We start from the raw sequence: 27,786 nt of genomic DNA, 5'->3' as shown, positions 1-27,786 counted from the left end.
TTTTCAAACAAAAGGAAAAGGAAGCTTTTAACAAAAGCTTTCTAAAGCAATTCCACTCTATCTACACTCATGTCTGTTTCAATCAAGCCAAGTATATGGACAGCCAGATTTCCAATTTGTATTACATTTAGTGAACAATTAACTTTTCTTTCATTAGGCTTGTAATCCACAGATGAAAAAAAGCATAGTCCACAGGCTACATCATCAAAGTTAAGAAAGAATGTTCCAAGGAGAGAGAGAATAAGAGATGCAAAAATTTTCTTGGCCTCAAGGTCCATGATTCCACTTGTGTGAGAACCAATCTGAAAGGTTAGCTACTACAAATCCAAGGAGTACCTGCAACACATAATCGATAGACAAATAAGTGCCTGGTGAAACAACCAAGAACTTGATTTCTTCAAGAAAAACAATAGTTGGTATTGATTATTATACACTTAGGGCCATGTTTTTCCATGGTCGCTAATTTATGGAAGGATTGAGGTCCCCTGCAATTAATTCTAGGGTTTTACAATTCCTTCAATTCTTACAATGAACAGCCTGGATTAAGCCACGTAGGTATTTAAAATGAATAAAAAAAATAAAAATTACACTTTGGCTCATGAACTGACAAGTCATTTGTAGATAGTTCCCCAAACTACCATTTGCGACCCTTGACCCATTCAAACTACCAATTCCTTTCAATTGGTACCCTCAATTAGTGTTTGGTGTTAAAATAAACAAATATTTGTGCACATGAATTACACGCGCAAAGTTTTTATTCGAAATATCCAAATTACCCTTAAAGCAAAGGAAAAATAAAAATAAAAAAACCAAAGGGTTGAACGGGTGGCGGACCACTCCCCAACTATGGGGGCAGATTGAACACCCCCAAAGTCGTTTTTTAGGGTGGCTGAACCACACCTTTCGCCCAAAGAATGGTTTGACAACCCCTTAGGAATTTCAAGGGTGGATGAACAACCCACAGTCTTACAGTAGTGGTTTGGCAACCCCCAAAGTCCTCTTTTGGAGGTGGCCAAACCATCTCCTCCGCCTTAGAGGATGGTTTGGCCACCCCCTTAAGGAAATCGAGGTCGAACCACCCTTAGGGCTGCAGGTTCCGCCACCACCTCAGGAAGAGGGGGTGGTTTCACCACCCTTAGAGTCATTTTTTGGGAGTAGCTGAACCATCGCCTCCCTTCAGGGATCTTGGGGGTGACCAAACCACCCCCAAGGCTGCAAGGATAGTTTGGCCACCCTCTCTCTCTCTCTCTCTCTCTCTCTCTCTCTCTCTCTCTCTCTCTCTCTCTCTCTCTCTCTCTCTCTCTCTCTCTCTCTCTCTCTCTCTCTTTTATTTTTTATTTTAAAAAAAAAAAAAAATTGAAGGACAAATTCAACATTGTAATCTTAAAATGAGGATATTTTAGGTATTTCAAACAAAACATTTGCATATATGAGTCATGTGCAGCATTTTCCATCCATTTTTATGCCAAACGTTAACAGAGGGTGCCAACTAAAAATGGTAGTTTGGAAGGGTTAGTCTAGTGTCAAAAATGGTAGTTTGGAAGGGTTGGTCTACCCACACCCTTGGGGTGAGGGTTTGGTTAACGACTCTGTTGGGGGTGAGTGTCCACCCCAACCACCCTCTTGAAGTGGCCGACCAATCCCTCACCCCAAGGGGGTGGTCGGCCACTCCTTCAAAGGGGCGGCCGACCATTTGGTCACCTCGAAAAGTTTTTTGTTGTTTTACTTATTTTAAATGCCTACGTGGTGATGCGAATCAAACAACACAAGAACAAGGGAAAAGGATTTAGGCTACTTCGAGGGAGCCGTGACCTGATACCACTTGATGTGAATCAAACAGCACAAGAACAAGGAAAAATGATTTAGGCTACTTCAAGGGATCCGTGACCTCAAAAACACCAAGAGATGTATTCGGTTTGATAATATCCAAGCATTCCTCTTATTCTCTCTCTCTCTCTCTCTCTCTCTCTCTCTTTTATATTTTATTTTTTTTAAAAAAAAAAAATTGAAGGACAAATTCAACATTGTAATCTTAAAATGAGGATATTTTAGGTATTTCAAATAAAACATTTGCATATATGAGTCATGTGTAGCATTTTCCATCCATTTTTATGCCAAACGTTAACAGAGGGTGCCAACTACAAAAATGGTAGTTTGGAAGGGTTGGTCTAGTGTCAAAAATGGTAGTTTGGAAGGGTTGGTCTACCCACACCCTTGGGGTGAGGGTTTGGTTAACGAATCTGTTGGGGGTGAGTGTCCACCCCAACCACCCTCTTGAAGTGGCCGACCAATCCCTCACCCCAAGGGGGTAGTCGGCCACTCCTTCAAAGGGGCGGCCGACCATTTGGTCACCTCGAAAAGTTTTTTGTTGTTTTACTTATTTTAAATGCCTACGTGGTGATGCGAATCAAACAACACAAGAACAAGGGAAAAGGATTTAGGCTACTTCGAGGGAGCCGTGACCTGATACCACTTGATGTGAATCAAACAGCACAAGAACAAGGAAAAATGATTTAGGCTACTTCAAAGGATCCGTGACCTCAAAAACACCAAGATATATATATATTAGAAGAAGCAGGTTATTCACCATACGTCGTTCCTGCAACAAGAGCAAGGCCTACCAAGACTTCGGTGGAAGCAAGGCCTGTTACATGTTCACTCACCCAGCGAAACCAGCAGCAAGCCATGGGAGGATGTATGGGCAACTTGGAGCAATCAGCGCAAGCCTTGACAGCGGAAAACTAGAAGCTTATGGCCCGGATTACTGAAGCTTTCGAGATGATGGCAGCCCGTGACCAACGTGACACAGGGGAGAACTGGCATAGGAGACCACATGGGGGAGATGGAGAAGATTTCCAGGGAGGAAAGGCCTCATTCCTTCAGTTACCGCCACGTCAAGCTCGATTTCCCTCGGTTCAATGGGGAAGAAGACCCGACCAACTGGGTTTGTCGAGCTGAGCAGTTTTTCAGGTTCCAAGGAACCCACGAGGAGGACAAGGCGGCTTTGGCTTCTTTCCATCAAGAGGGAGAGGCTCAACTTTCACTCCACCTTTTTTATCATTAAGGATTGCAAGACCAAACTGCTAGTTCATCGCGTCCAACTTAAGGATGGTCTTTATCATCTCTTCCCTCCGCAAGTGCCTTCATCCACATCACAAGCACTCATTGGCGAGAGGACTTCTTCATAGAGTTGGCACCAACATTTGGGCCATCCAGCCCTTCGGACTGTCAACTTTGTCCTATCCAAATTTTAGCTTCCTATTCTGTCAAATAAGGCACCGACTCCCTACACTGTCTATCCTCAGGCAAAGGGTCACCGATTGCCCTTTTTCAGCTTCACAAACTTCTATTTGTAATCCATTAGATTTAATTTACTCTGATGTTTGAGGTCCTTCCCCCACTATTTCAATAAATGGCAATCGTTTTTATGTCTCTTTTGTGGATGCCTTTAGTCGCTTTACTTGAGTTTATCCTATTCAATCTAAATCGGATGTCATGCAAGTTTTTCTCAATTTTCAATCAATGGTTGAACGTCTTCTCAATGCCAAAATAAAATCTGTTCAAACTGATTGGGGTGGCGAATATCGCAACCTTCACAAATATTTTCAATTCATTGGCATTCTCCATCGTGTTTCCTGCCCTCACACTCATCAACAACAAGGTTGTGTGGAAAGGAAGCATCAACATCTCATTGATACCACCTTAGCTTTACTGGCCGCAAGCTCCCGTCCAAAGAAATTTTGGGATGAAGCTTGTTTAACTTCCTGCTACTTAATAAACCGCTTGCCAACTCCCTTACTCAAAAATCTTTCTCCCTTTGAAAAACTTTTTTCTCAAGTTCCAGATTATAAGTTTCTCAAGGTTTTTGGCTGCGCTTGTTTTCCAAATCTTCGTGCATATAACTCTCACAAATTCTCCCTTCGTTCTAAACCTTGTGTCTTCCTAGGCTATAGCACTCTTCATAAGGGCTATAAATGTTATCATATTGAAACTAGCCATATCTATATATCTAGGGATATCATCTTTCATGAAGATGTTTTTCCCTTCTCAAACACAACACCTTCTACAAATCTGGCTCCTCCCTCTTCCATTCCTCTTTATGTTTCCTTACCCTTATCCATTCCACATTCAATGGCAATATCAACTCCACCTACCAACATTACCCCCACTTTACCTTCTTCACCTGATCGTGCCAGTCCTCTTAGCCCTTCTATTCCTTCTTTTTCATCTCCTGCAAAACCGGATGTGGCTCATAATCAACAACCAACCTGTATACATCCTATGCGGACTCAATCTCAAAATAATGTCAACACCATCCGAAAGCTCACTGATGGGACAGTGCGCTATCCTCTACCTTGGGCCTTGCTCTCTGAAGCTGCTATTACAGAACCTACATGCTTCACCAATGCTGTCAAGGTTAGTGAATGGCGTACTGTCATGCAGACTGAATTTAATGCTTTGATAAAAAAAATAGCACTTAGAGTCTTGTTCCATCTTCGGTTGCTAAAAATGTTTTTGGCTGCAAATGGGTTTTTAAACTCAAAAGAAAGGTAGATGGGTCTATCGATCGTCACAAGGCACGACTAGTTGCTAAGGGTTTTCACCAACATGCTAGAATTGATTATGGTGAGACTTTCAGCCCTGTGGTAAAGCCAACTACCATGCGTACTGTTCTATCACATGCTTACTCGGCTGGGTGGTTTATGAAACAAATAGACATCCAAAATGCATGTCTGCATGGTTTATTGTCCGAGGATGTCTATATGGAGCAACCTCCAGGTTTTATTCATCCTTCTTACCCTCATCATATATGTAAGTTAAAGAAGACACTTTATGGACTAAAGCAGGCACCCTGAGCATGGTTTGCTCGTCTTGGTGGGAAACTGATTGAACTTGGATTTGTTGGCTCCAAAGCGGATTCCTCTCAGTTTCTTTATCACACAGCAGCCGTCACTATGTTCCTACTTATTTATGTTGATGATATTATTATTGTTTCTTCTGTTCCCACAGCCATTGATGAACTCTTACAGCTATTGAGCAGTGATTTTGCTGTTAAAGATCTCGGCACTTTACACTATTTTCTTGGCATTGAAGTTATACCAGTGAAGGATGGTCTCTTACTCTCTCAGCAGCGCTACATTCAGGATTTACTTTCCAAAACCAATATGACCGAAGCAAAACCAGTCTCATCTCCCATGGCATCTTCTTCGACATTATTTGCTTTCACAGGTGATCCTATGGAAGACCCCACATTATATTGAAGTGTTGTTGGTTCACTTCAGTACTTATCTCTTACACGCCCAAACTTGGCGTTTGCTGTAAGTCGTGTATGCTAGTTTATGCATCATCCAACCAAGCTCCATTGGCAAGCTGTAAAGCGTATTCTTCAGTGCCTCAAACATACCATCTCTCATGGTTTACTTTTGCACAAGACTTCATCCAATTCTCTACAAACCTACTCGAATGCTGACTGGGTAGGATGCTCTGATGATCGACGTTCAATCGGTGCTTATTGTGTTTATCTTGGTTCCAACTTAATTTCATGGAGCTCTCGTAAGCAGCCTACTGTCTCAAGGTCTTCAATAGAGGCTGAGTATAAGTCTATTGCTAACACGCTGTAGAGTTGCTCTGGATTCGTTCTCTTCTTAAAGAACTTCGTCTTACACTGTCTGGTCCACCAAAGATATGGTGTGACAATATTGGAACAACTTACTTGTCTGTCAATCCTATTTTTCATGCTCGCACCAAACATGTTGCTATTGACTTCCATTTTGTTCGAGAGTTGGCTGCATCCAAGGACCTAGAGATTCTATTTGTTCCAAGTGCTGATCAGATTGCAGATATGCTAACTAAACCACTTGTTTCTAGAAGATTTTGTCATCTTTCTTACAAGCTCAACGTCCGCTCACTCCCGTTGAACTTAAGGGAGGATATTAACGCACAACATACTCCTAGATCTATTCAAACTAATAAGAGTTCTAGTGAGTGTGTTAAGGAGAAACCCAGTTGATCACAACTACTAGTGACAACTGGTTCCTAAAGAGATAGAGTCCTACTTGTATTTACTGGAAGAGTTTTAATTGTATTTGTTTACTTTAGGTTGCTGATCACAGTTTTGTATTTAGATTAGGTTTATCTCTAAGAGATAGTATTAGATTAGGAAGCTAGTACTTTGATGTCATCTTGTATTATGTACAAACTTTATATAAATCAATAGATGCTCACAAGATGAGTAAGCTTGAAAAGCCAAATATTTTGTGTTTCTACAAAGGGATTACCAAGCCCAATTTGAGTCCCTAGTCTCAAAAATAGGAAATTTATCACAAAGCCAGCAAGTTAGTTGTTTTGTAAGCGGCCTAAAGGAGGAAATCAAGGCGGACGTCACTGCTGGACGACCCCTTACTCTCACTTCAGCCATCAGCCTAGCAAGGGTCTATGAGGCCCGTAACATGGCTCTTGGAAAAAACGTTCATTTGAACGCGCAGAGACCACCATGAACTCCCTAGAGCACCACGGGCTAGCCACCGCTTCCCATCAAGAGGTTAACACAGGAAGAACTTAAGGAGAGGCAAGAGAAGGGTCTTTGTTTCAAGTGCAAAAACAAGTTTAGTCTCGGGCATCGCTGCAAGAAGTTGTTCATGATTGAGGCATACTTGAGAGAAGATGTAGATGGGGATGGGATAGCAGAAGACACTCCGAAGATTTCCTTGCATGCCATTACCGGCAAGGACCCCACAAAAACCATGAAGACTTAAGGGAGGATTGGGTTGTCAAAGTTTTTAGTACTCATTGATTCAGGCAGCACTAATAATTTCATAAGTTTATCCCTTGCCCGCACGTTAAACTTACAACTTGTACAGGAAGGAGGGATGGACGTGACCATCGCCTCAGGGGAAAAGATCCACAGTCCCGGTAAGTGTGTTCGAGTTCCCGTAGAATTGCAAGGCATGACTTTTACCATAGACTTTTATATTCTGCAATTGGAAGATTATGAAGTTGTGCTAGGCACTCAATGGTTGCAAATTTTGGGGCCCATAAGCTAGAATTTTGAGACCTTGGAGATGTAGTTTGTGTGGGATAAGGTGCCAATAATATTACATGGCATTAAGGGTAATTCGGGCCGGTCAAAAGAATTCATGTTCCTCTATCCAAAAGCAACCGAAAATAGCAAGGAGAGGCTGGAGTAGAATGTGAAGGAGAAAGAAGAAGAGAGGAAGCACGGGTTGGAAGAGTAGGGAATGACTTTTACAAAACCAGAATTGAACCCGAATAGGAAGAAAAAGGAAGAAGAAATGAAGCCAAGGTTGGAAGGGCAGGGAGTGAATTGTGCAAAACTAGAGCTCTTCCTTGGGGATAAGGAAATTGTTAGGGGGGAGGGATGATACGATCATATTACTAGAGCTTACGTGGCGATACCGTAGCCACCAAGCAACCCCAAGCTGGCTGAAATAAGGAGCATAATTCTCCACATTTTATTTCCTTATTTTAACTAATAAGGAATGTATTTTCCATTAGGTTATTTCCTTCCTAGTTTATATTTTCTGCATGATGTAATGATGGCTAGACCTAATGATTATATCTTATAACCTAGCCGTCTTCTATATAAGTGTAAACCTTATTCAATAAAGAGCATGCTGAATTATTATCAAACCTATACCTTTTTGGTTGTTTTGGAGATCAAGACTCTCTCAAAGTAGCCATTGAAGATCACGGCTCTCTCGAAGTAGCCATTGGAGATCACGGCTTTATCCCTTTGCCTTTGTTCTTTTACTATTTGATTGCATCACTGTGAAGGACAATCAGATAGGAACGGTTCTGCTCCACAGACTTAGTGAAAATGGGTTGTACCTCATTCAATTGCAGCCCAAATATTCGAATAAATCTCGAGGCTTCACTGCTCTTCTTGGTGTCAAACCACTGACATGGTTTGGCATCAACGACCAGGCCATCCCTCCATTTCTGTTTTCCAACATTTACTTCGTCATCAGCATCTTCCTCTTCTCAGTTCTGCCAATCAGTCCAATTTTTGTGAGTCCTATCAACTTGGCAAGTCCAAGCAACTACCATTTTCAAAGTCTATTAGGAGCTCATTGAGTCCTTTAGAAGTCATACACTCAGATCTTTGGACCTCCCCGGTTCCATCACTGAGTGGGTGCAAGTACTATGTTCTGTTTATCAATGAATACAGTCAATTTACTTGGCTCTATCCAATTATGAATAAAAGTGATGTTTTAAGTCTTTTATTAAGTTTAAATTACTTGTTGAAAACTTATTCTCTACAACTATTAAATATCTTCAAATCGATAATGGTGGAGAATACACCTCCACTAACTTCAAAGAGTTTTTAAGCCAACATGGGATTTTCCACCGTCTCACATGTCCTCACACCTCTCAGCAAAATGGAATTGTTGAGAAGAAGCATAGACACATAGTTGAAACCGGATTAACACTTCTGGCTCAATCCGAATTACCCCCTAAGTATTGGGTCGACTCCTTTCTTACTTCTATCTTCCTTATCAACCAATTACCTTCGCCTGTCACACAACATACCTCACCCTTCTTCAAACTCTTCAAGAAAGAACCAGATTTCACACTCCTCCGAACCTTTGGTTGCCCCTATTATCCCCTACTTCATCAATATGCTTCACATAAGCTATCCTTCCCAAAGCAAGCCTTACATCTTCCTCAGGTATGGTGCCAATCAACATGGCTACCAGTGCCTTGATCCCCACTCTCAAAAAGTGTATCTTTCCCGCAATGTTGTTTTTGATTAATCCAACTTTCTAGCCAAAACATCATCCCTCTCCCAAGGTTCCTGTAAAATCACCACACCCCTAGGTGCTCCCATCCTCTTTCAACCAGCAACTTTATCTCATCTAAGCCTTGCACCACCCTCCAACCCTGCCCCTGCATCCCCTAACCCTGTCTCCTATCTCCCTCCTACACCACTCCCTACCGCTGCCTCGGCATCTCCCTCCTTACCTACACCCCTACCTCCCTCTCCACCTCTTGACCTCATCCCTTTCCCTATCCTAGCTCCTCCACTCCCTGACCAGCTCGCTGTCCCTAGCAACTGCCTTGTTACAAGATTCCAAACCGGGTCCTCCAAACCTAGATCCTATCCGGCTTCACCACCTTTCATGCTACAAAACATCCTCTTGTTACCTACACCACTATCAGTTATCCTCCTAAACCTTCAACTTATTGACAGGCATCAACCAAACCTAAATGGGTTGCTGCCATGGTCTCTGAATTCCAAGCTCTTTTATCCAACAACACATGGTCCCTCTGCCCTCGCCCTCTTCACCACAATATTGTCCGCAACAAGTGGGTTTTCAAGGTTAAACAAAATCTGGATGGCAGCATTGAATGCTACAAGGCCCGCTTAGTGGCCAAAGGATTTGATCAAGTTTGTGGGATTGACTACCATGACACCTTCAGCCCTGTCATTAAACCCGCTACCATCTGATTACTTTTGGCCTTGGTCGTCCAATTTAATTGGAAACTCAAACAATTGGATGTTTCCAACGCCTTTATCCATGGTATACTTGCTGAAGATGTTTACATGGAACAACTCCAAGGGTTTGTGGATCCTACATTTCCAAACTATGTGTGCAAATTGCACAAAGCCCTCTATGGTCTCAAACAGGCCCCCCAAGCCTGGTTCACTAAACTCTCTCATACCTTATTAGAAATTAGTTTCTCTAGTTCTCAACTTGATCCATCAGTATTTGTTTATCACACTAACGGCTCTCACATTTTTCTCTTAGTCTATGTCGATGATATTATTGTCACAAGTAACAATGAGGCCACCATGTAGTCCCTCATTGCCAAACTTCAACTGACTTTGCCATGAAGGATCTCGAGCCTCTCACTTACTTCCTTGGCATCCAAACCATCTGGGACCCCACTGGTCTTCATCTTCGACAATAAAAATACATACAGAACCTCCTCACTTGTGCTGCCATGACCGACTCCAAGCCTTTTTACACTCCATACACTGCCAGTTCCAAAATGTCCAAATTTGATGGTGAAGTTTTCTCCAATCCATCTATATCGCCACATCGTCGGTGCTTTGTAATATGTCACCCTCACATGTCCTGACATTGCCTACTCGGTCAACCAACTCTGCCAGCACATGGACATTCCTACGCCAGTTCATTGGACAGCCGCAAAACAAGTTCTTCACTACTTAAAAAGGACTGTCGACTCAGGCCTCCATTACACCAAGGCCTCCTTCACCCTCACTGGTTACTGCGATTCTGATTGGGCAGGCAACCCTGACGATTGATGCTCCACAACAGGTTATGGTATCTTATTCGGCTCCAATCTGATCTCCTGGTCCACCAAGAAGCAGCATGTCGTCTTCAGATTAAACACCGAAGCTGAGTACCACTATCGACCTCTACTGGCTCAACATGCTATTCCATGAATTAAAGCTCTCCTTACCTTCTCCACCAACCATTTGGTGTGATAATTCTAGCGCCCTAGCACTAGCAACCAACCCCGTATCACATACCCGCACAAAACACATCAAGGTGGACATTCACTTCATCCGGGAAAAAGTTCTCAACAAGGATATCCAGCTCTGCTACCTTTCCACAATTGATCAAGTTCCAGACCTCTTCACCAAAGGCCTCACCACCGAACGTTTCTGCCTCCTACATGACAAACTTCCGGTCGTCCCTCCCATAAGTTTACAGGGCGGTGTTAAGGATAAGATAGTAAACTCATACAACACACTCGGATCCTACTCACCAGCCGCCACTACAGCAGACAAACCCTACACTACTGCCTCAACCTCACTCGGTGACAATAGACAAACCCTAGAGCTGTTAGCCGTGATTCAAGGAAGACTTCATAAACTAGACAACAGAATATCCGCGCCATATCAGACGTACAACGGCTAGCATATCTCCTATTCCTCTCAATACACACCAGCGTTTATATTGCCTTTAAGACAGGATTCTACTTACCATATTTACCCTATGTAATTATAGAACAAATCCTTGTAATTGTAGAATGCCATATACACGGCAGCTTGTACAACTCTATATATTTTGTATCAATATCAAACCCAAGCGTCAAGTGCTTAAGGCTTTTACCCTAATATTCTTCTTAGTTTATATGTTTCTCATTGCATTTGAAACATAAACCCTTCTCTTACATCTCCTTAAGTTCTACTGGTGTTAACCTTTTGATGGGAAGGGATGGCTAACCCGTGGTACTCTGGGGTTTAAGGGTGGCTTCCGCGTGTTTGAGAAGGCGTTTTTTCTAAGAGCCATGTTGCGGGCCTCATAGACCCTTGCTACCGATGGCTGAAGTGAGAGTAAGAGGTCGTCCTGCCGTAACATCTGCCTTGATTACCTTTTTTAGGCCGCTTACAAAACAACTAACTTGTTGACTCTGTGATAAAGTCCCGATCTTTGAGAGTAGGGATTCAAACCTTGACTGATAGTCCTTGATACTTCCTTCTTGTTGCAGTTTTGTTAGTTCTCCAAAGGGGTCATAGAATTGAGTAGGCCCAAAACAAGCAAATAGCCCCTCCTTAAACTCTGTCCAGCCTATCTCCCATCCTTCTCATAGCAATATCTAAAACCACAGCTAGGCTTCTCCTTCTAGGAGGAAGGAAGCCAATGCAACCTTATCTTCTTCGCTAGATCCTTAGAACCTGAAAAGTTGTTCTACCCTGCAAACCCAACTAGTTGGGTCTTCTTCCTTATTGAACAGAAGAAAATCTAACTTGACGTGGCGGTGGCCAACGAGATCTTACCCCAGCATGGGAATCCTCTCCGTATCCTGCACGATGTCTCCCCTACGAGGTCTCCCCTTCTTCACATCGATTCTTGCCTTGGGTGGACAGCATTTCAAAAACTCAAGTGATTTAAGCCATGAGTTGTTGATGTCCCTCGGTCAAAGAGTGCACCGATTGCTCCAAGCTGCCCATCCTTCCTTCCATGAGTTATTGCTGGGTTTTTTGCATTAAGGAATGTGTCACAGGTCACGACTCGAGTGAAAAATCCTAATATCCCCTGCTTTTGTTCAAGGAATGGCCTATGTTGACTGTCTCACTTTTCTCTCAATTTTCTGGTTTCGTTTGAGGGAAACTGGGCCTCTAGGTTTAACAATTTCTTGCCAACAAGAGGAACCCTGGCTTTGATACCACTTGATGCGAATCAAACGGCACAAGAACAAGGGAAAAGGATTTAGGCTACTTCTAGGAAGCCTTGACCTGATACCACTTGATGCGAATCAAACAGCACAAGAACAAAGGAAAAGGATTTATGCTACTTGGAGGGAGTCGTGACCTCTAAAATACCAAGAGATGTATTAGGTTTGATAATATTCAAGCATGCCTCTTATTCATTGTGATTATTCTTAAATAAGATACGGTTAGGTCATAAGACATAGCCCATTAGGTCTAGCCGTTTATAGCATGCAAGAGCCCTACTAGAAAAGATCCATACTAGAGGAATTCTATTCCTTATTAGCTAAATCAAGTAGGGAAATAATAAATGGAGATTGCCTCCTTCTTCACTGCCACCGTGAGGCCTACGGTATTGCCACATAGGCCTCTACTTGAGCTCCAAGACATGTTCGTATCACGTGGCATAATCCAGGCCATTCATTTTAATGAATGGCTTGAATTGAAGGAACTGCAGGCCCTTTAATTTGTTAAAATTACAGGGACTTTAATCCTTTATGGAATCCTTTTTTGGGTTGGGGGTGGATACAATACAAACTCTTCACTACCCTTTGATATAATAGAACAAATTCCGAATCCAAAGCCTTAGAGTACCACAATAGTGATATACTTCATTTACCTGAGTTGAACCGAGAATATAAAATACTGAATAATGCTGTCCATGGATCAGCACGTCCTCTATCATGGCAAGAGGTATGGTAAGCGAAGAACCTAGTGCAGCTACTAGCGGTGAGGTCCAAACTACACCTAATGCCCTGCAATTACGGCTGACTCTGATCAGATGAGTAAGAACATTAAGATGCATACAACTGGGAGCAGGTTTTTCTATTAACATACCATAAATAATCAGAGAGAACGCTTCCAACAAAACCATTGACAAGAATAACTTGTTCCACTTTAGCAGATGTGGGGAATCTGAACTTGGGTTCAATGCCCATAGCGGTCAGAGGCAACACTAAAAAGGAGAACATAAATTTATCCTAATGTCAGGCAGGATAATGGACATTGTATTGCAAGAGCTATATGTTTGACTTCAAGACAAAATAAAGCAATTCATTGAAAATGTGCATGTGAAGGACCTTGGAGGCAGCCAAAGCACCAGAGGCAATAATAAGATCACCAAAAAAAAAATTAAAAGGGGGGAAAATACTACAGTCCTATTAATCACTATGCTTATCTTTTAACAATTCTCTGTTACTGTACAGAGAAAGTATGCAAGTGAAAGAATCTATTTATTGAAGTGCTTCTCTGTATTTTCAAGACATCTATTTTCAACTAAGGGAAAAAAGTAATATGATTTAATTCCATTTTTAGGAAAACAAGAGAAAAGGGTTGGGTGGATGCCATATATGCTGTGTAGGTCAATTGGAAGTTGCAGAATCAGCTAGTTTGACCAACTTGCAGACCTACACAGGATACCTCTTTTGTTATTAACTTATTAGGGAATGAGATAACTTAAGACATTGTCAGACTGTCCAACCTCAATAGATGTATAGTGGTTTTAGAAGTCAAGAGGAGAAACAAAGTATATGGACAGTTAAACCACTAGTTATCCTAAAAGTTTAAACTTATAGAAAATAGAAAATTTAATACGGTATTAAAGCAGAAACTCTAAGTTCAAATCCTGGTTTCACATTTAACCACCTATTTCAATTAAATATTTCACGTGTTGAACTTCACTGTTGAGGATAATTTGAACTCATACATAACGGGGAGTATTAAAATATTTTTATTAAATAATCAAATTCACCATTTCTTTTAAGTGGTATTATATTTGAATTTTGGGAAGAAAAAAAAAAAAGAAGGAAGCAATGGAGTTGGGAGTGCTGCAAGTTTTTATTGTGTAAGTTGTTGAAAGTACAGCGAAAAATGCCAACTCTGAATTTCAAAGAGGTTCAGGACCTAAGCCAAAAAAGCCCTATACTCCAAATCCAGATGGATTCAAAGAGATAAGGGAAGCTCTTTTTTAGCCTTCAAATCCCTTACCAATTTTCAAGTTTAAGGGCGTGATTTATAAAACATCAGTAAAGGAAATGAAATAACATGTGCTACTGTAAAAGGCCTCTAGATGCTCCACAAACATTGATTGGCTACAATTACAGTCATGAATCTCGCCATCAGATAATCTTTCTATTTTGAATTAGCTTTTCCACCACATGCTTACTGTCTGAAGTTAAAGTATGCATTTGATAGAACTTCAATTGAATGCTTTTTTTAGAGTTAAGGCAAGTACTCATAGATTTCATCTTACAATAATGATCCTCCATCTGATTTATAATATAGTTATAGTGATCATGGGTTATGTGAATACAATAACAGAAGTGAATGCAACACATGAAGAAGTACTGATGCCTACCAAATATTTCTTAAAGATGTCTGCAGAAGCAAAAGTGTCCATGGATCAAACACAAAAGATGAACAAGAGAGCTACATGGCCATCTATGATTCATAACTCAAGATGCAGTAATGAGAATGTTTGATAAGTGGGGATGAAAAACAAAACATAAGGAATTTGGTTCTTAAAAAATTGGGGAAACTTCACTTACTCCATAACTGTCAAGGGTTTTACAATCATAACCTCGAATTATCAAAATTTGCTATGTCGGCATCCCATGTTTTATCTACTTTTAATTTCACACCCCACCACTAGGGTTTTGCTTTAAATCAAACGGCTAACAGGTGAAATGTCTCTTATACCTATAATTTATGAAAATACAAAGAATTTTTTTACAAAAAAAATAATAAAAAAAAAATACCTAGGTCACCAAGTTTAGTTTATATATATATATATATATATATATCTAAAAATAAATAAATAAATAAAAACGGGGTTGGTCATTTTGGCATCCTCCGTTAGAATTTAACAGAAAATTCTAACATATTGGTAAAATTAAAAGGGTCTGACAATTAGGAATCCGACATTGCAAATTTTGATAATTCAAAGTTATGATTGCAAAATCCTTGACAGTTCAAGGGTAAATGAAGTTTCCCCTAAAAAATTTAGAAAAACAATTGTGCAAAGAAGACCAATGGTTTCACAAGCAACGAGACATATGGTTTTCGTTAATGGTTGTATAACAAGCATGTACCTAGAAGTTCCATGGATTCTTCCTATTTTTTAAATATTCCAAGTTGCTCCACTTATGCCATGTTGTTGTGCGCATACTGTGCTATTAAAAGCAAAAGAAGATCAGTACAAATGCATTTCTATCAAACATCATATTCTGAAAATATCATCAAATTATGCTGTTTCCTGGTTAAATATAATATTTTTACTCTATAACTACTGGCACGAACACATGAATGGTGCTGAACCTATATTGCTCATAACAGTTAACATGTAGAGCTCCAAATCTACAGTACCAAACTCTTGAAAATGTTGTACTGAAAATTATTTTCTTTTCCAGGCCATGAGAGACTTCAAAATTAACAAATAAAAAATATATGATAGCATGCATAGCCTATTTTTAAGACAAGAGGCCCACAGATATGGCAGAAGGCAACTGATCACAAAAGCACCATAACATATCATATACAGTGACAGGAATTTGGAAAGTCTAACAAGCAGTTTAATCTTACCGAGACACCAAAGAACAGCAAGTGTGAATAATCCAATGCAGCCAAATAACTTTTGCACATCTACCCTTTCACCCTCTCCAGCAAACTTTTTAAGAAGCACTGCAGTGTTATTATTTTTATGGCAAAGAGTATCAATGTCATGCTTTACAAATAATACATAAATACTCTATGAATAGAAAGAGAAGATATTCACCGGTAAAAAGTGAATAAGTAAAAGACGAGAGGATGGCAAAAAGATCACCCAGAGACGAATGCTTTCCATTTCTGAACCAAAAAAAAAATATCAATCACTGTGATGCTGCTTAAGAACCATGCTCTAGAAAGCTCAATCTAATAAGAACCAAACCCAACAAAAAAAAAAAAAAAGAACAACATTACACTCAGAATGGTCAACTGCAACCAAAAGTAAAGCATACAATTAGTCAGAGAAAAGAGTCGGCATTTTCAGATGAAACTAATTATTTGCAACTTTTTCTGGGGAAAAATATGTTTCAAACTTCTGTAACTTGTTTAGCATCCAAGAATCGTACTTCGATTATGAGAATTGAAATCCAAACTTGATCGAGATTCCATTCTTCTTTCCCATGCATACAGTCAGTGTGACTAACAGTGCTCTTATTTTAGCAATATAATTTGTTGTGACCAAATAATTTTTTAGAATCTCAGAAAAGCAGAAAAGTACATAATAAAAAATAACCGAATCACATTGGACACCAAAATTTAACGTGGTTCGACTTCCCACACGTGACTTGAGAAATTCAAGTCATACACCACAACATTCATTTATGATTTCACTAAAATGAAGGAATAGAAACATACTTAGGTGTGCTTAACTGTGTTTCATCTGTAGTTGAAGTCTTCCCGAATGTTGTCATGGCAACACCAGCCATACTAAAAACAATGGCGATTACTTTAACAATATCTATAGAGTCTTGACCCAGATATGCTCCGATGATAAGAGTAAAAAGTCCTGAAGTTGAAGACAACAGTGTTGTACTGGCAACGGTTGTTCGTGCAAGTGCAGCATTTGTTAGATACTGCAGAAAATAAACTTGATCAGGCTTTTTCACCAAAAAAGGAAACTCTTACCCCTTCTGTAAGCTGATAATCTATTTAATTTCATGGAACCTTATTTATACAAGGGAAAACGGTTGTGGCAGACTCACAGAGAGTAGAAATTATCTGATCGCAGACTCACAGAAAAGCAACTATTGTTGAAAGACTAAACTGCTCCTTCTCAGGAATTAAATCGAACGACATATATGCATGAAGAAAGCTCCAAGAAAAATTTACAGACGCAGGGTCTCACCTCGGTAAAAAACCAGAGAGGAGCAATGCAAAATCCAAATTTAGCCATTTCCATTGTGGTGATGTTTTTGTCTTCCTTTACTGTGTCCATATTATTTGTGCATTCAGAAACTAATGGATCAATGTCCTCAGAGTAAATGTCAAGGCAAGAGTTTCCATTCCCCAATGGTTCCTGTTGTTCAATTTCAAAAGTAGTATGCCCAGCATCATGTTTCACAGGAGAATCAGGTTCTGCAGAGGACTCATCCACAGTTTCTGCACCATCGTTGCATCTCATAAATTCTAATAACCAATCCTTAAGGAATGCTATTGGAAGATGAACTATCAATAGAGAAGTTGCAAGATATGCCACTGCAAATGGCTGCTTGTAATCTGTGAAGACAACCTGCTGAGCAACATGGAAACTAATTCTTGTAAGAAGTAGTTACACAGCAACATGAATTGAGTATATTTCCTGCTTCACCTATGTAAAGAAACGAGTTTTATATCAAACATCAAAGACAAAGAAATCCTCTACCCTGAATCTCTTAGAATGAAAGGACTTCACCAATTAACGAACCTTACATAGCCAAAAAAGATGATATGAAACATAAATTCCAGAATGAATCAAAATCGCCTAACCCCAAGAGAGGTCGTCTCTCTTTTCTCCTCCTCCTCCTCCTGTGAATTCCCCTCCCCCTCCCTCTTTACTTCCTCTGCTGAGTACAAACCGAGGAGGAGCTCCTCCCTCTCTCTGTCTCCCCCCTCCCTCTTCTCCTCTCCTCCCTCTGTATCTTCATATGTATGTTAGTATATATATATATATATTAGCAAAAACAGGGGAAGGGGGGAAGGTAATGAACATAGATGGTTCTCTTATTTTGGCCTATGAAGACCCCAAGATCCACCATTTGCAGTGCCGACCAAGCGTATCGCCTGGTTCATTTGGCCAACTCCGGTCAAGCAACCAACCATGCTGACACCGAACAAAATTAGGACTGTGACAATGTATTATGTATGACAGTCTCCGGTCGAGAAAACAGAGAATAACTCTGAAAAAATGAAATTTGACATGTCTTTTATATAAGTTTTTTGAATGCAATCCAAGCAAAATATTTTAAAAAATAACTATGAAACTTGGCGACAGTACGCGAGAACAAAAGAGAAATATATTATTTCACATATAATCTTCCAATATCATGCTCGATTCTTGTCATTCTTATGCCGATCTTTTCTGCCAAGATATTTCAGTGCCATTATCTTGGGAGCATAAAATCTCGAGATACTCTGGCTGCATGTATCTTATGTGACAAGAAGGAATCTCAATGTCAGAAGATTAGTTCACACCTAATACGGAGTAGACCGTTGAAATTTCGTCTATAAATAAGTGCAAACCATATGTATTCTTTAGATGATTTTATTATTAAACACGCTTTATCTGAATTCTCCTCAAAAAGACTGACTTAGGCATTGGAGTGAGTCCGACTGGCACCCCCAAGCGAGCTTCTTTGATATTTGTTGTTTTGCAGGAGAGAATGAAAAACTTTATAAAAGCTTGTGTCATTATACCGGAAATTGTCTCAAGACAATCAATTACTTTCATACCATATTTCTCAACACTAAAATAACTTGATATCGGAAGAGAAACAACTTACAATCCATTACAACATGAATCTATATAGTAGGTTGGAAGTTTCTCGCACCAAATTAATTGAGATAAATTAATCTTCACAAGATCTTAATTTATTATCATAAATTCACTCTCTATAAAAAATTTCAAAAAAATGATCAATTCTTTTTTTATCACAAAAATTCAAATTTTCCTCCAACATCAAGATTTTGTCAAGAAAATCAACATAATTCATTTTCTTAAGACCCCATTGAGATATTTTACTTTTTCCAACTTTTATCAAATACACGGTGAACATCATTCTCTTCAATAATTTTTAAGGTATCAACCCAAAAATTTACTTCTTTCAATAAATTCTCTTTGTTGGGATAGATGTCGTAGATCGGTGGGAAGTCTCAATCTACTAAAGAATCTCCATCAACAAACTCATCTTCTTCCTCCACATGAAATGGATTTGGTAGATAGGCTTAAGGCTTGCTAACAACAATGAAAGCGGTGAGAGTGCCAAAAAATTCTTGAAGCTCAACTCTAATTGTCTATGAGATTGTGATACAGGTTCTCAAAACTAGATTCTGAATCGCAATTGTCAATATCGCAATGTATTTCCAAATTTTGCATCGCCAAACAATGAGTTAAGTCTGCAACCTGCATCTACAAGTTTTCAATCATCACGTCTTGTACACTGCTTTCATGATAGGGATTTCCTCTTCAAAATTTGTCCACACCAACCACGACCACGAGTCGTGAAAACTGATAAAAAAATCATCCGAAGAAGATGCTAAGTTCTGATACCAACTGACGCCAAAATAGAGCTAAGATTGTTCTGGCCACGTATGACAATAAATAGAAACTAAAGATTGAAGGCTATAAAGGGAACTTAGGAAGAAAGAAAATAATGATTAGGAAAAAGAAAGACTCTTGTCACCTCAAAAAAAAAAAAAAACAACGATTAACTTTGAAAAACTGAAATTTAATTAATACTTGAAACTGAATTGAAAAATACCACAGATCATATGTTTTTATATAAGCTAAGTTTGGAGTGTTCTCTTAGCAAAATACTTGGAGAAAAAGAAAAAGATAAAAATAAAAATAAAAGAAATAACCTTGAAATTTGGAGACAAAGCAAAAAGATATTATCCCAAAAATAACTTTCAAATATTTTGTCCGATTCTTGTCATTGTGCCAATCTTCTTTGTAAAGATATTTCAATGCCATTAATTCAGTATCTGATAACTGAACCATTGATTCTCCTTAATCAGTGCTCCTCTATACATGTGGTATTTCAATCACTTCTATCTCTGAACTATCCCTACACATCCCCATTCCAGGTGGCCTCATTCTTGGCCTATGTGCCAAGAAACCACTAAGCTGAGCTATTCATTTAGCCCATCATATCATATAATATATATATATATATATATATAAAAGCCAAGTTCTTCCTTAGAATTGCATAGAATAGTGACACGTGGCATGAACTGGTCTATTTAATATATGTTAGAGAGACAAACTTTAAAACTAAGAATGTATTACATTAACTATTCATAATTGGCACATATCGATATTGCATGCATTAATTATAAGGAAACCGTACAAGTAAATTAAAAAGTTATATTACTCTCTTAGATTGGTTATTGTGTATTATATATATATATATATATATATATATATATATATATATAAAAGCTGAGTTCTCCTTTAGAATGGCATAGAATAGTGACACGTGGAACCAGTCTATTTAATATATGTTAGAGAGACAAACTTTAAAACTAAGAATGTATTACATTAACTACCCATAATTGACAGTATTGCATGCATTAATTCTAAAGAAACCGTACAAGTAAGTTGAAAAGTCATATTACTTTCTTAGATTGGTTATCATATATCATATCATAAATATATATATATATATATATATATATATATATATAAAAGCCGAGTTCTTCCTTAGAATGGTATAGAATAGTGACACATAGCATGAACCGATCTATTTAATATATGTTAGAGAGATAAACTTTAAAACAAAGAATATATTGCATTAACTACCCATAATTGACACTAATTATAGGTATTGTATGCATTAATTTTAAAGAAACTGTACAAGTAAGTTGAAAAGTCAAATTACACTTTTAGATTGGTTCTCATATATATATATATATAAGCCGAGTTTTTCTTTAGAATGGCATAGAATAGTGACACGTGGCATGAACCGGTCTATTTAATATATGTTAGAAAGACAAACTTTAAAACTAAGAATGTATTACATTAACTACCCATATATAGTCGAGTTCTTCCTTAGCATGGCATAAAATAGTGACGTGGCATGAACCATTTTATTTAATATATGTTAGAGAGACAAACTTTAAAACTAAAAATGTATTACATTAACTACCCATAATTGACACATATAAGTATTGCATGAATTAATTCTAAAGAAACCGTACAAGTAAGTTGAAAAGTCATATTACTCTCTTAGATTGGTTATCATATCATATCATATATCATATATCATATATATATATAAAGACGAGTTCTTATTTAGAATGGCATAGAATAGTGACACGTGATATGAACTGGTCTATTTAATATAACGCGCATTTTTTAACCTATAATAATAAAAAGTACAATGAAGATGTATTTAAATTTTAAAATTAAATTATAATAAAGAATTCCGCGCATAACACCGGTTATGAGCTAATTTTCAATAACTTTTAAGTTTTTCTTGTATTGTTCTACTTTTGTTAGGCTGCTACATCCATCTTTTATTTTTTATTTTTTTTTTATTTGATGTACTCTTTCACTTTCTCATTTTCCATTGTTTTTCTTATTAAAAAAAAAAAAAAAAAAAAAAAAAAAAAAAAAAAAAAAAAAAAAGGTAGCATGAACGGTACAGTTGGTCTCATAGCTTAAGATGGATCAGGTTTCCTACAATTTCAATGAAATTTGAGATTCTCAAATTTCTTTGAAATCAAGCATTTTTACGTCGAAATGAAGTGAAAAATGTTGCATATTAAAGATATGGCATGTTAACAATGAAACCAAAAAGACAGAAAATTCTAAAGGCTTTTTCTTCACTTTTGAAAAGACACTTAATTTTTACTAAATTGAAAGACAGTTTTTTGCTCAAAGCTTTTATACGACGTGTAAGAAAAAACTTTTTGGAATGATTTTTTTTTTTTTTTTTCATTGTTAATATGTCACATCTTTAATATGCAGCATTTTTCACGTCATTTTAATATAAAAGAACGACTTGATTTCAAAAAAATTTAAGAATCTCAAATTTCTTTAAAATTGTAGGGGATGTTCATCCACTTGAGATCATCAAACACATTAAAGGTATCTAACTTCCACCTGACCAATTATCTGGTGGCTCTTTGTATGTCATCGAGCACTACCTCAAAAAAAGTGATTAATTATAGGAACGATCAAAGATAATGCTTTACTGATGATCATAGCAGCCGCCCACCAATGCAATATTATGGTGATCGATCATCCTGTTGCCCATTCCACCGTTCCAGTTACTGGAGAAGACGACGATCACCATCAAAGATCTCTAATAACATCACCGGCCACCACAAAGCTAAAAACAATCAATTGTTGTTCCCATCTACCTCAAGTTCGACACAAAACTCAACCCAAATCTATGTTTCAAATTCTGGGACAACATGAGTGTCGCTAACTGCTTCTAAATCCTGTTCATGTTAAACATCAAGCTCACCCAGCTAGAGTAACCAAAAGATCATAAACAAGCACATATAATTCCATTCAGATCAACACCCATTACTTGAAAATCCAGAGCCTAACTGGGAATCGAAACCAATGAACAACACACACACACACACACACATATATATATATATATAACTGTGAGAGAGAGAGAGAGAGAGAGAGAGAGAGAGAGAGAGAGAGAGAGAGAACTCACCTGGGTGACCTCTGCAGAAGTAACCCACATAATCACAACACCGACGATGAGAAGCAACCCTCCCTTATATTTCCAACTCATAATTCTTAATTACAGAGAGACTTTGAATTGAAAGAATGATGATCAGTACTCTCTTTCACTTTGTAGTACTTCCATTCTTCTCTGTAAAGAAGCTCACCATTGATGGCAATGTCGGATGGCTTACGAATGAGTCATATGAAAAATTATTGAGCGTTCATACATGCATCTTCTTCTTCTTTCTCGGAACAAGGAAACATCAAAAAAGCAGAAAGAAATGAATATTGCTTGCTGCTTTTAAGTAGTAGTCTATCAGAAAGCAAAAGGCGCAAATACCTCTCGTTCAACTGGTGCCACTAAATAATCGTGCTCCACTAGTCCTTTATATAATCAAATATGGTAAATTTTAGGAATAAATATTATAGAGGTACATGTGGTGTGATCTTTTATTGGTTAAGGTTTAAAGTACATCAAACCACTCTTTTTAAGGTACGTACGTACGTATAGTACGTTATCAAATCGCTCTCTTTTATATTTTTTACTTATAGCTAGGTAATTAAGCGACAACATGTAAATTGATAATCACGTCATATCAACCAAATTTTTATACTTTTACATGTATATGCTTAAATTAACACCATCATATCATTTAATTAATTTCACATTGAAAAAGAGAAAGAAAAGAGGAGGTTGTTGGGGATGGCCGAACCACATCTAATGGCCATTGCGCAATGGGCATGGTTCTTCTTCTTCTTCTTTAGCATCAAAGAGACTATATGGTTTAAAATTAAAATCGTTAGGTCGATATGAGATAATTAGAAATTAAAACATATATCCGACATCTTACCCCTTTTTTGTCGGAAATCAAACCTTACATCCGACTCTGACTCCGCCAAATGTTTGAAGCCGACCCCATTGGATCGGAACTAGTTCAATGGCGGGTTGGATGTCAGCTTTTTGGTGATTGAGGTAGACTCGATTACAAGCAAACCAATAGGAGTAAAACAACCATATCTTGTGATTCTAATATCATATGAAGGTAAGCTTGGTGGCGTCGAAAAGCTTATTCAAATGGATACTATTTTGTATTTTCCCAAAATTTTATAATTCCAACATTTACCAAGTCTAAACAGGTTGTCAATATAAGTATGAAAATCTGGTTCAAGAAGTTTTCCAATCAATATTTGATCGATCAAACTTGCGACATGATGCCTTAGAATTAAAAACTGAGGGTTCGATCGAACTTGCAATCTTTTTAATAAAGGACAACCTCATAATTTTCTATTCAGGCCAGGATTGCAATCCTACTCTTCTATTTAAGCACAATAAGAACAGCATAACCACCCAAGTTCATGTTATTTTCTCAATTTAACAAGAAGAATACTCCAGGGAGAGTTTGTCTTTATTTTTCCAATAATTATTAGAATTTTCTAGAATTTATAGAAGGGTTGTGAATTCTAGTACTTGCAGATTTTGCTTCCCACTACACCACGCTGCATTAGTTAGTTTCAAAGCCCAGTGACTTTCCTACCATGGCACGCAAAAGAGCAGGTGGAAGAATATATGTAACCATTGGCGCTATGCATGAACACAATGAGACAGCATGTGATGAGCAGCTAGAGGCAAGCACATTTGCATGGAATGAAGAATTGACTTAATTGATCAATTTAATGAGCAGCCTAATGTGCTAGTTAATCAGATCGCCGCCATAGCCGTCGCCCGCAGACACCGCCATTAACCAAATCCACATTTTGGGGAAGAGAATGACAAGAATAACGTTGACGAAGAGTTCCAATATAAAGAGGAATTTAAATATCATTTTTAATGTTTAATGAATTGGAATTTTTCACCAATTTACGATACTTATGTCAATGATGAAGATCTTGCATAAATAAGTTATTTTTCGTATACTCAAGAAGCATACAAAGGTTGGAATACGTACGTACAATGTGTTTGATGAAAGTCCAAAAAATGAAGTGCTTTAGTGGAGCCTTGAAAAAATTAATTATATATGTTGATTTTCTTGGAGCTGAAAATGTTATATCAAGGGGTTAATTATTTTTCTATCAAGTTTACCATTGAAGATTAGACTGAAAATTTGAAAAGGTCCTATTTGTACGTCACTCGAGCACAATTCAAGGCTTGAATTGTAAAAATTAGAAACTCGGGTCTTTATCAGATTTTTGGGATAAGTTTTCTTCATTTAATTTCTTCAAAGGAAGTAAACGATCAAAGTACTGTGGAAGTTTGAAATAATACACATCTTGCATTATCCTAAACAAGCCAACGCAATGCATCTTTGGTTTGATAACACTTTTTTCTTTTTCTTTTTGAAACAAAAATATTAAAAAAAAAAAAAAATCAAAAATCAAAACATAAAATAATTAAAATTAATTTTACCTTATGTCACGTCAAAACACTTTTTTAAACAAAATAAAAATTATATTGAGAAGCATTAATAAAGAATATATCTAAAAAGCTTAATTGCATGGCTCTTTTGTTTTTTGTATGGAATGTATATATAGGAAAGGGGAACGATCGACAAAAAAGGATCGAGACCCAATTACGTAAACAAAGAGAGTTCTTGGGGCTGCTTATCCAATTAAAAAAAGGCACTCCAAAGGCTTTTGCTTTTGCGTCCCATCTTGAATGGGATAATTAATAGTGCTAAATGTCCATCTTGCACAATCTTTTAAAAAAGCTTCATCATGTTCCAGCAAAAAAAAACAAAATGAAAAGCAGCATCAAAATATCTTTTTCTTTCATCATCTTCTTTTGCACGATACCAAATTGCCTAATGCCCTTTTATGGTCTTATAATCAATTATTGCATTAAACCATTTGCACCTTTCTTCTTCTTTAAACTATCACGTTATTGTTATTGTCATTGTCTTCCTCCAAATTATTGAGTCTGGCAATGTCTTTCCCCTCCTTTCAAACTATCAAAATTTGTCAATATTCCTCTTATGGGTGTACATACGAACCGGTATTAACTTCTCGCATTCGATATCCGTTATCCACACACGCGAATGCAGATGCGGTTAATAAAAAATCATTATTTGCATGTGCGCATGCGGATAACGATTTTAGAATATGCAATTAATTAACCGCGTCCGAATACTCTTTACGTATAATGTATTATATATATATATATTCAACACAACACAACACAACACCATCAACATTTATTTATAAATTTGTTACATTTAGACAAGTTATGTTTTTTATGTTATGAATTTGTAATATTATTTTTTTTTTTATGTTGGATTTGTAATTTATGTTTTTTTTTTTTTTTTTTTGGCTAGCTTGATTGTTATGCTCATTGAATTATGAATAAAAAAAACATAATGGTTTTTCTTGTGATTATTGATTACTATGAATATTTTGAGGTCGTATCCATCATCCTCCTTTTTTTTTTTTCGGTTCTACATATTTTCGGTCTTGCATTATATTTTCAAAACAAGCTCAGAATTCTAAAAACAGTCAAAGCTATTTTTAAAAGCGTTTAAAGTAGGCTAATTACCTATTTGCAGATAGCGGATAATAACTGTACTTAATAATTCACAATAACTGCATGGATGCAAATAGTAAAAAATTACGCGGATGCAAATATTTAAGTGATATTCGCATTTTGAAAATGCGGATATCATTTTACTTGTGATTGATCACTATCGTATTTTGATCAAATTGTGATTTTAAAAGTTACCTTATTTTTTAAGGGATATAAAAGTGCATGATACATGGAAAATTTTTAAAATTACACTGCCAACAAGCCTAGCAAAATACAGATTCAGTAAGCTGCCAACAAGTCCAAATCCGTCACTGCCAACAAGCCTAACAATATTGATCTCCACGAGAAAATCTTATAATTTTAATCTTTTGCATTTTTCTTTTTCTGTTTTCAAAATAAACACATTAACAAATAACTTAAAATACAAAATACTTTTCAAAATATAAAATATGCTTTCACACCATAATGTTTTTATAAACTTTATAGTTCGGATAGTAAAATGTTTTTATAAATATTTTCAGGTAATACAAAGTAGTGGTAATTCTGAGAATACAAGTATTCTCAAATTATAATCAGGAAGAACTGACTTGGTCCAACGGTCAACTCCTTATCTTTGGCATGCAAATCCTAATTGCATGGTAAATAGCGTCAAGCCTTCAAGGGAAAAACTAAGACTAAAAAAAAAAAAATCGGTATGACCAACAAAAGTTAATTATTATAGAGTTAAATTAAGAACAATTGACTTGGATAATGCTTCATATAGCTACTACCTTCTGGGCTTGATAATATCACTAACGTCATTGATGATGCTTATCCTTGGCTTCACGTGACTTTGAACTTTGCAGCTTAGCAAAGTCATGTAAAGATTTATATAATATTAGAAGAGGATTTCCTATAATTAAGGTATTCAAATTCAGCCTAATTTTAGAGAATCTCAATCTTATAATATTACGAGTAACACCGCATACCCAAGAAGGCAACCTCAAGTGTCGAAGTTGTATATGATGGGTTCGGGCTGAATTCATTGGGCCTGCATAAGTAATCCATCCTATAAGGGCTGCTAACCTAGGCCGACTGCACCCAAAGCACTGGTGGACTTCCCCTTACGTGTAGAGAGAGAGGCGAGAGAGAGAGAGAGAGAGAGAGAGAGAGAGAAGAGAAGAGAAAGCCCCTAAGAGCTTTTGATTTACCGGGGGAGGGTGCCTCCCTCCCCCCAGGCCAGTGCTGTTTACCTCCTAGCCCTTAGGGTGATGGAGTGTTTTTTTGGCCCTCCTTGGTGCACTCAGTGGAAGCTAAGTCTCTCCCAGCCATTAGAGTTGTGGTGTTTTGTTCCCCTGGTAGATCCAGTGCGGATTGACCCTCCCTTAGCCTTTTTGGGCTATGGTGGCTTGGTTTTGTGTTTTTTTGCTTCTTTCTTTCATTCTTAGCAGGATAGTTCAATTCAAGATGTCTTCTCTGGGGGAGTGGCCGAGCTAACGTGTTGTCAACGGAGTGTTTTTTGGCCTTTTTTTCACCTTCTTTCTCTGATTTTGGAAGCCAGATCTACACTTCTCCGCCAACTTCTGCATGACACGCACCCCCAACTGCGTTCGCTATCGTCTTCCGCTTCTATCGCCGCAAGCACCGATCGTGTGGTCG

At 37.8% G+C, this 27,786-nt stretch overlaps 1 protein-coding gene across 4 annotated transcripts; it reads right to left on the bottom strand.

The window, feature by feature from the left end:
* LOC133856487 (uncharacterized transporter C405.03c-like) lies at nt 1-22,956 on the bottom strand. Of its 4 annotated transcripts, none has more exons than XM_062291529.1 (8): nt 22,621-22,956; nt 17,094-17,480; nt 16,619-16,821; nt 15,978-16,048; nt 15,785-15,883; nt 13,043-13,160; nt 12,825-12,960; nt 1-336 (listed from the first exon to the last, which is right to left on the bottom strand). In XM_062291529.1, exons 1-8 carry the CDS (start codon nt 22,699-22,701, stop codon nt 268-270), a joined length of 1,164 nt encoding a protein of 387 aa, XP_062147513.1. In that variant the 5' UTR covers nt 22,702-22,956; the 3' UTR covers nt 1-267. The 4 variants fall into 4 exon arrangements, with proteins under 4 accessions (XP_062147513.1, XP_062147514.1, XP_062147511.1 ...); XM_062291530.1 differs by having other exon boundaries at nt 17,094-17,477; nt 22,621-22,954; XM_062291527.1 differs by having other exon boundaries at nt 16,604-16,821; nt 22,621-22,952.
* Nucleotides 22,957-27,786: the final 4,830 nt, after the last annotated feature.

Source organism: Alnus glutinosa, chromosome 14, assembly GCF_958979055.1.
Source record: "Alnus glutinosa chromosome 14, dhAlnGlut1.1, whole genome shotgun sequence".
Lineage (NCBI taxonomy): Eukaryota > Viridiplantae > Streptophyta > Magnoliopsida > Fagales > Betulaceae > Alnus > Alnus glutinosa.
This window is presented reverse-complemented; position numbering and strand designations above follow the sequence as displayed.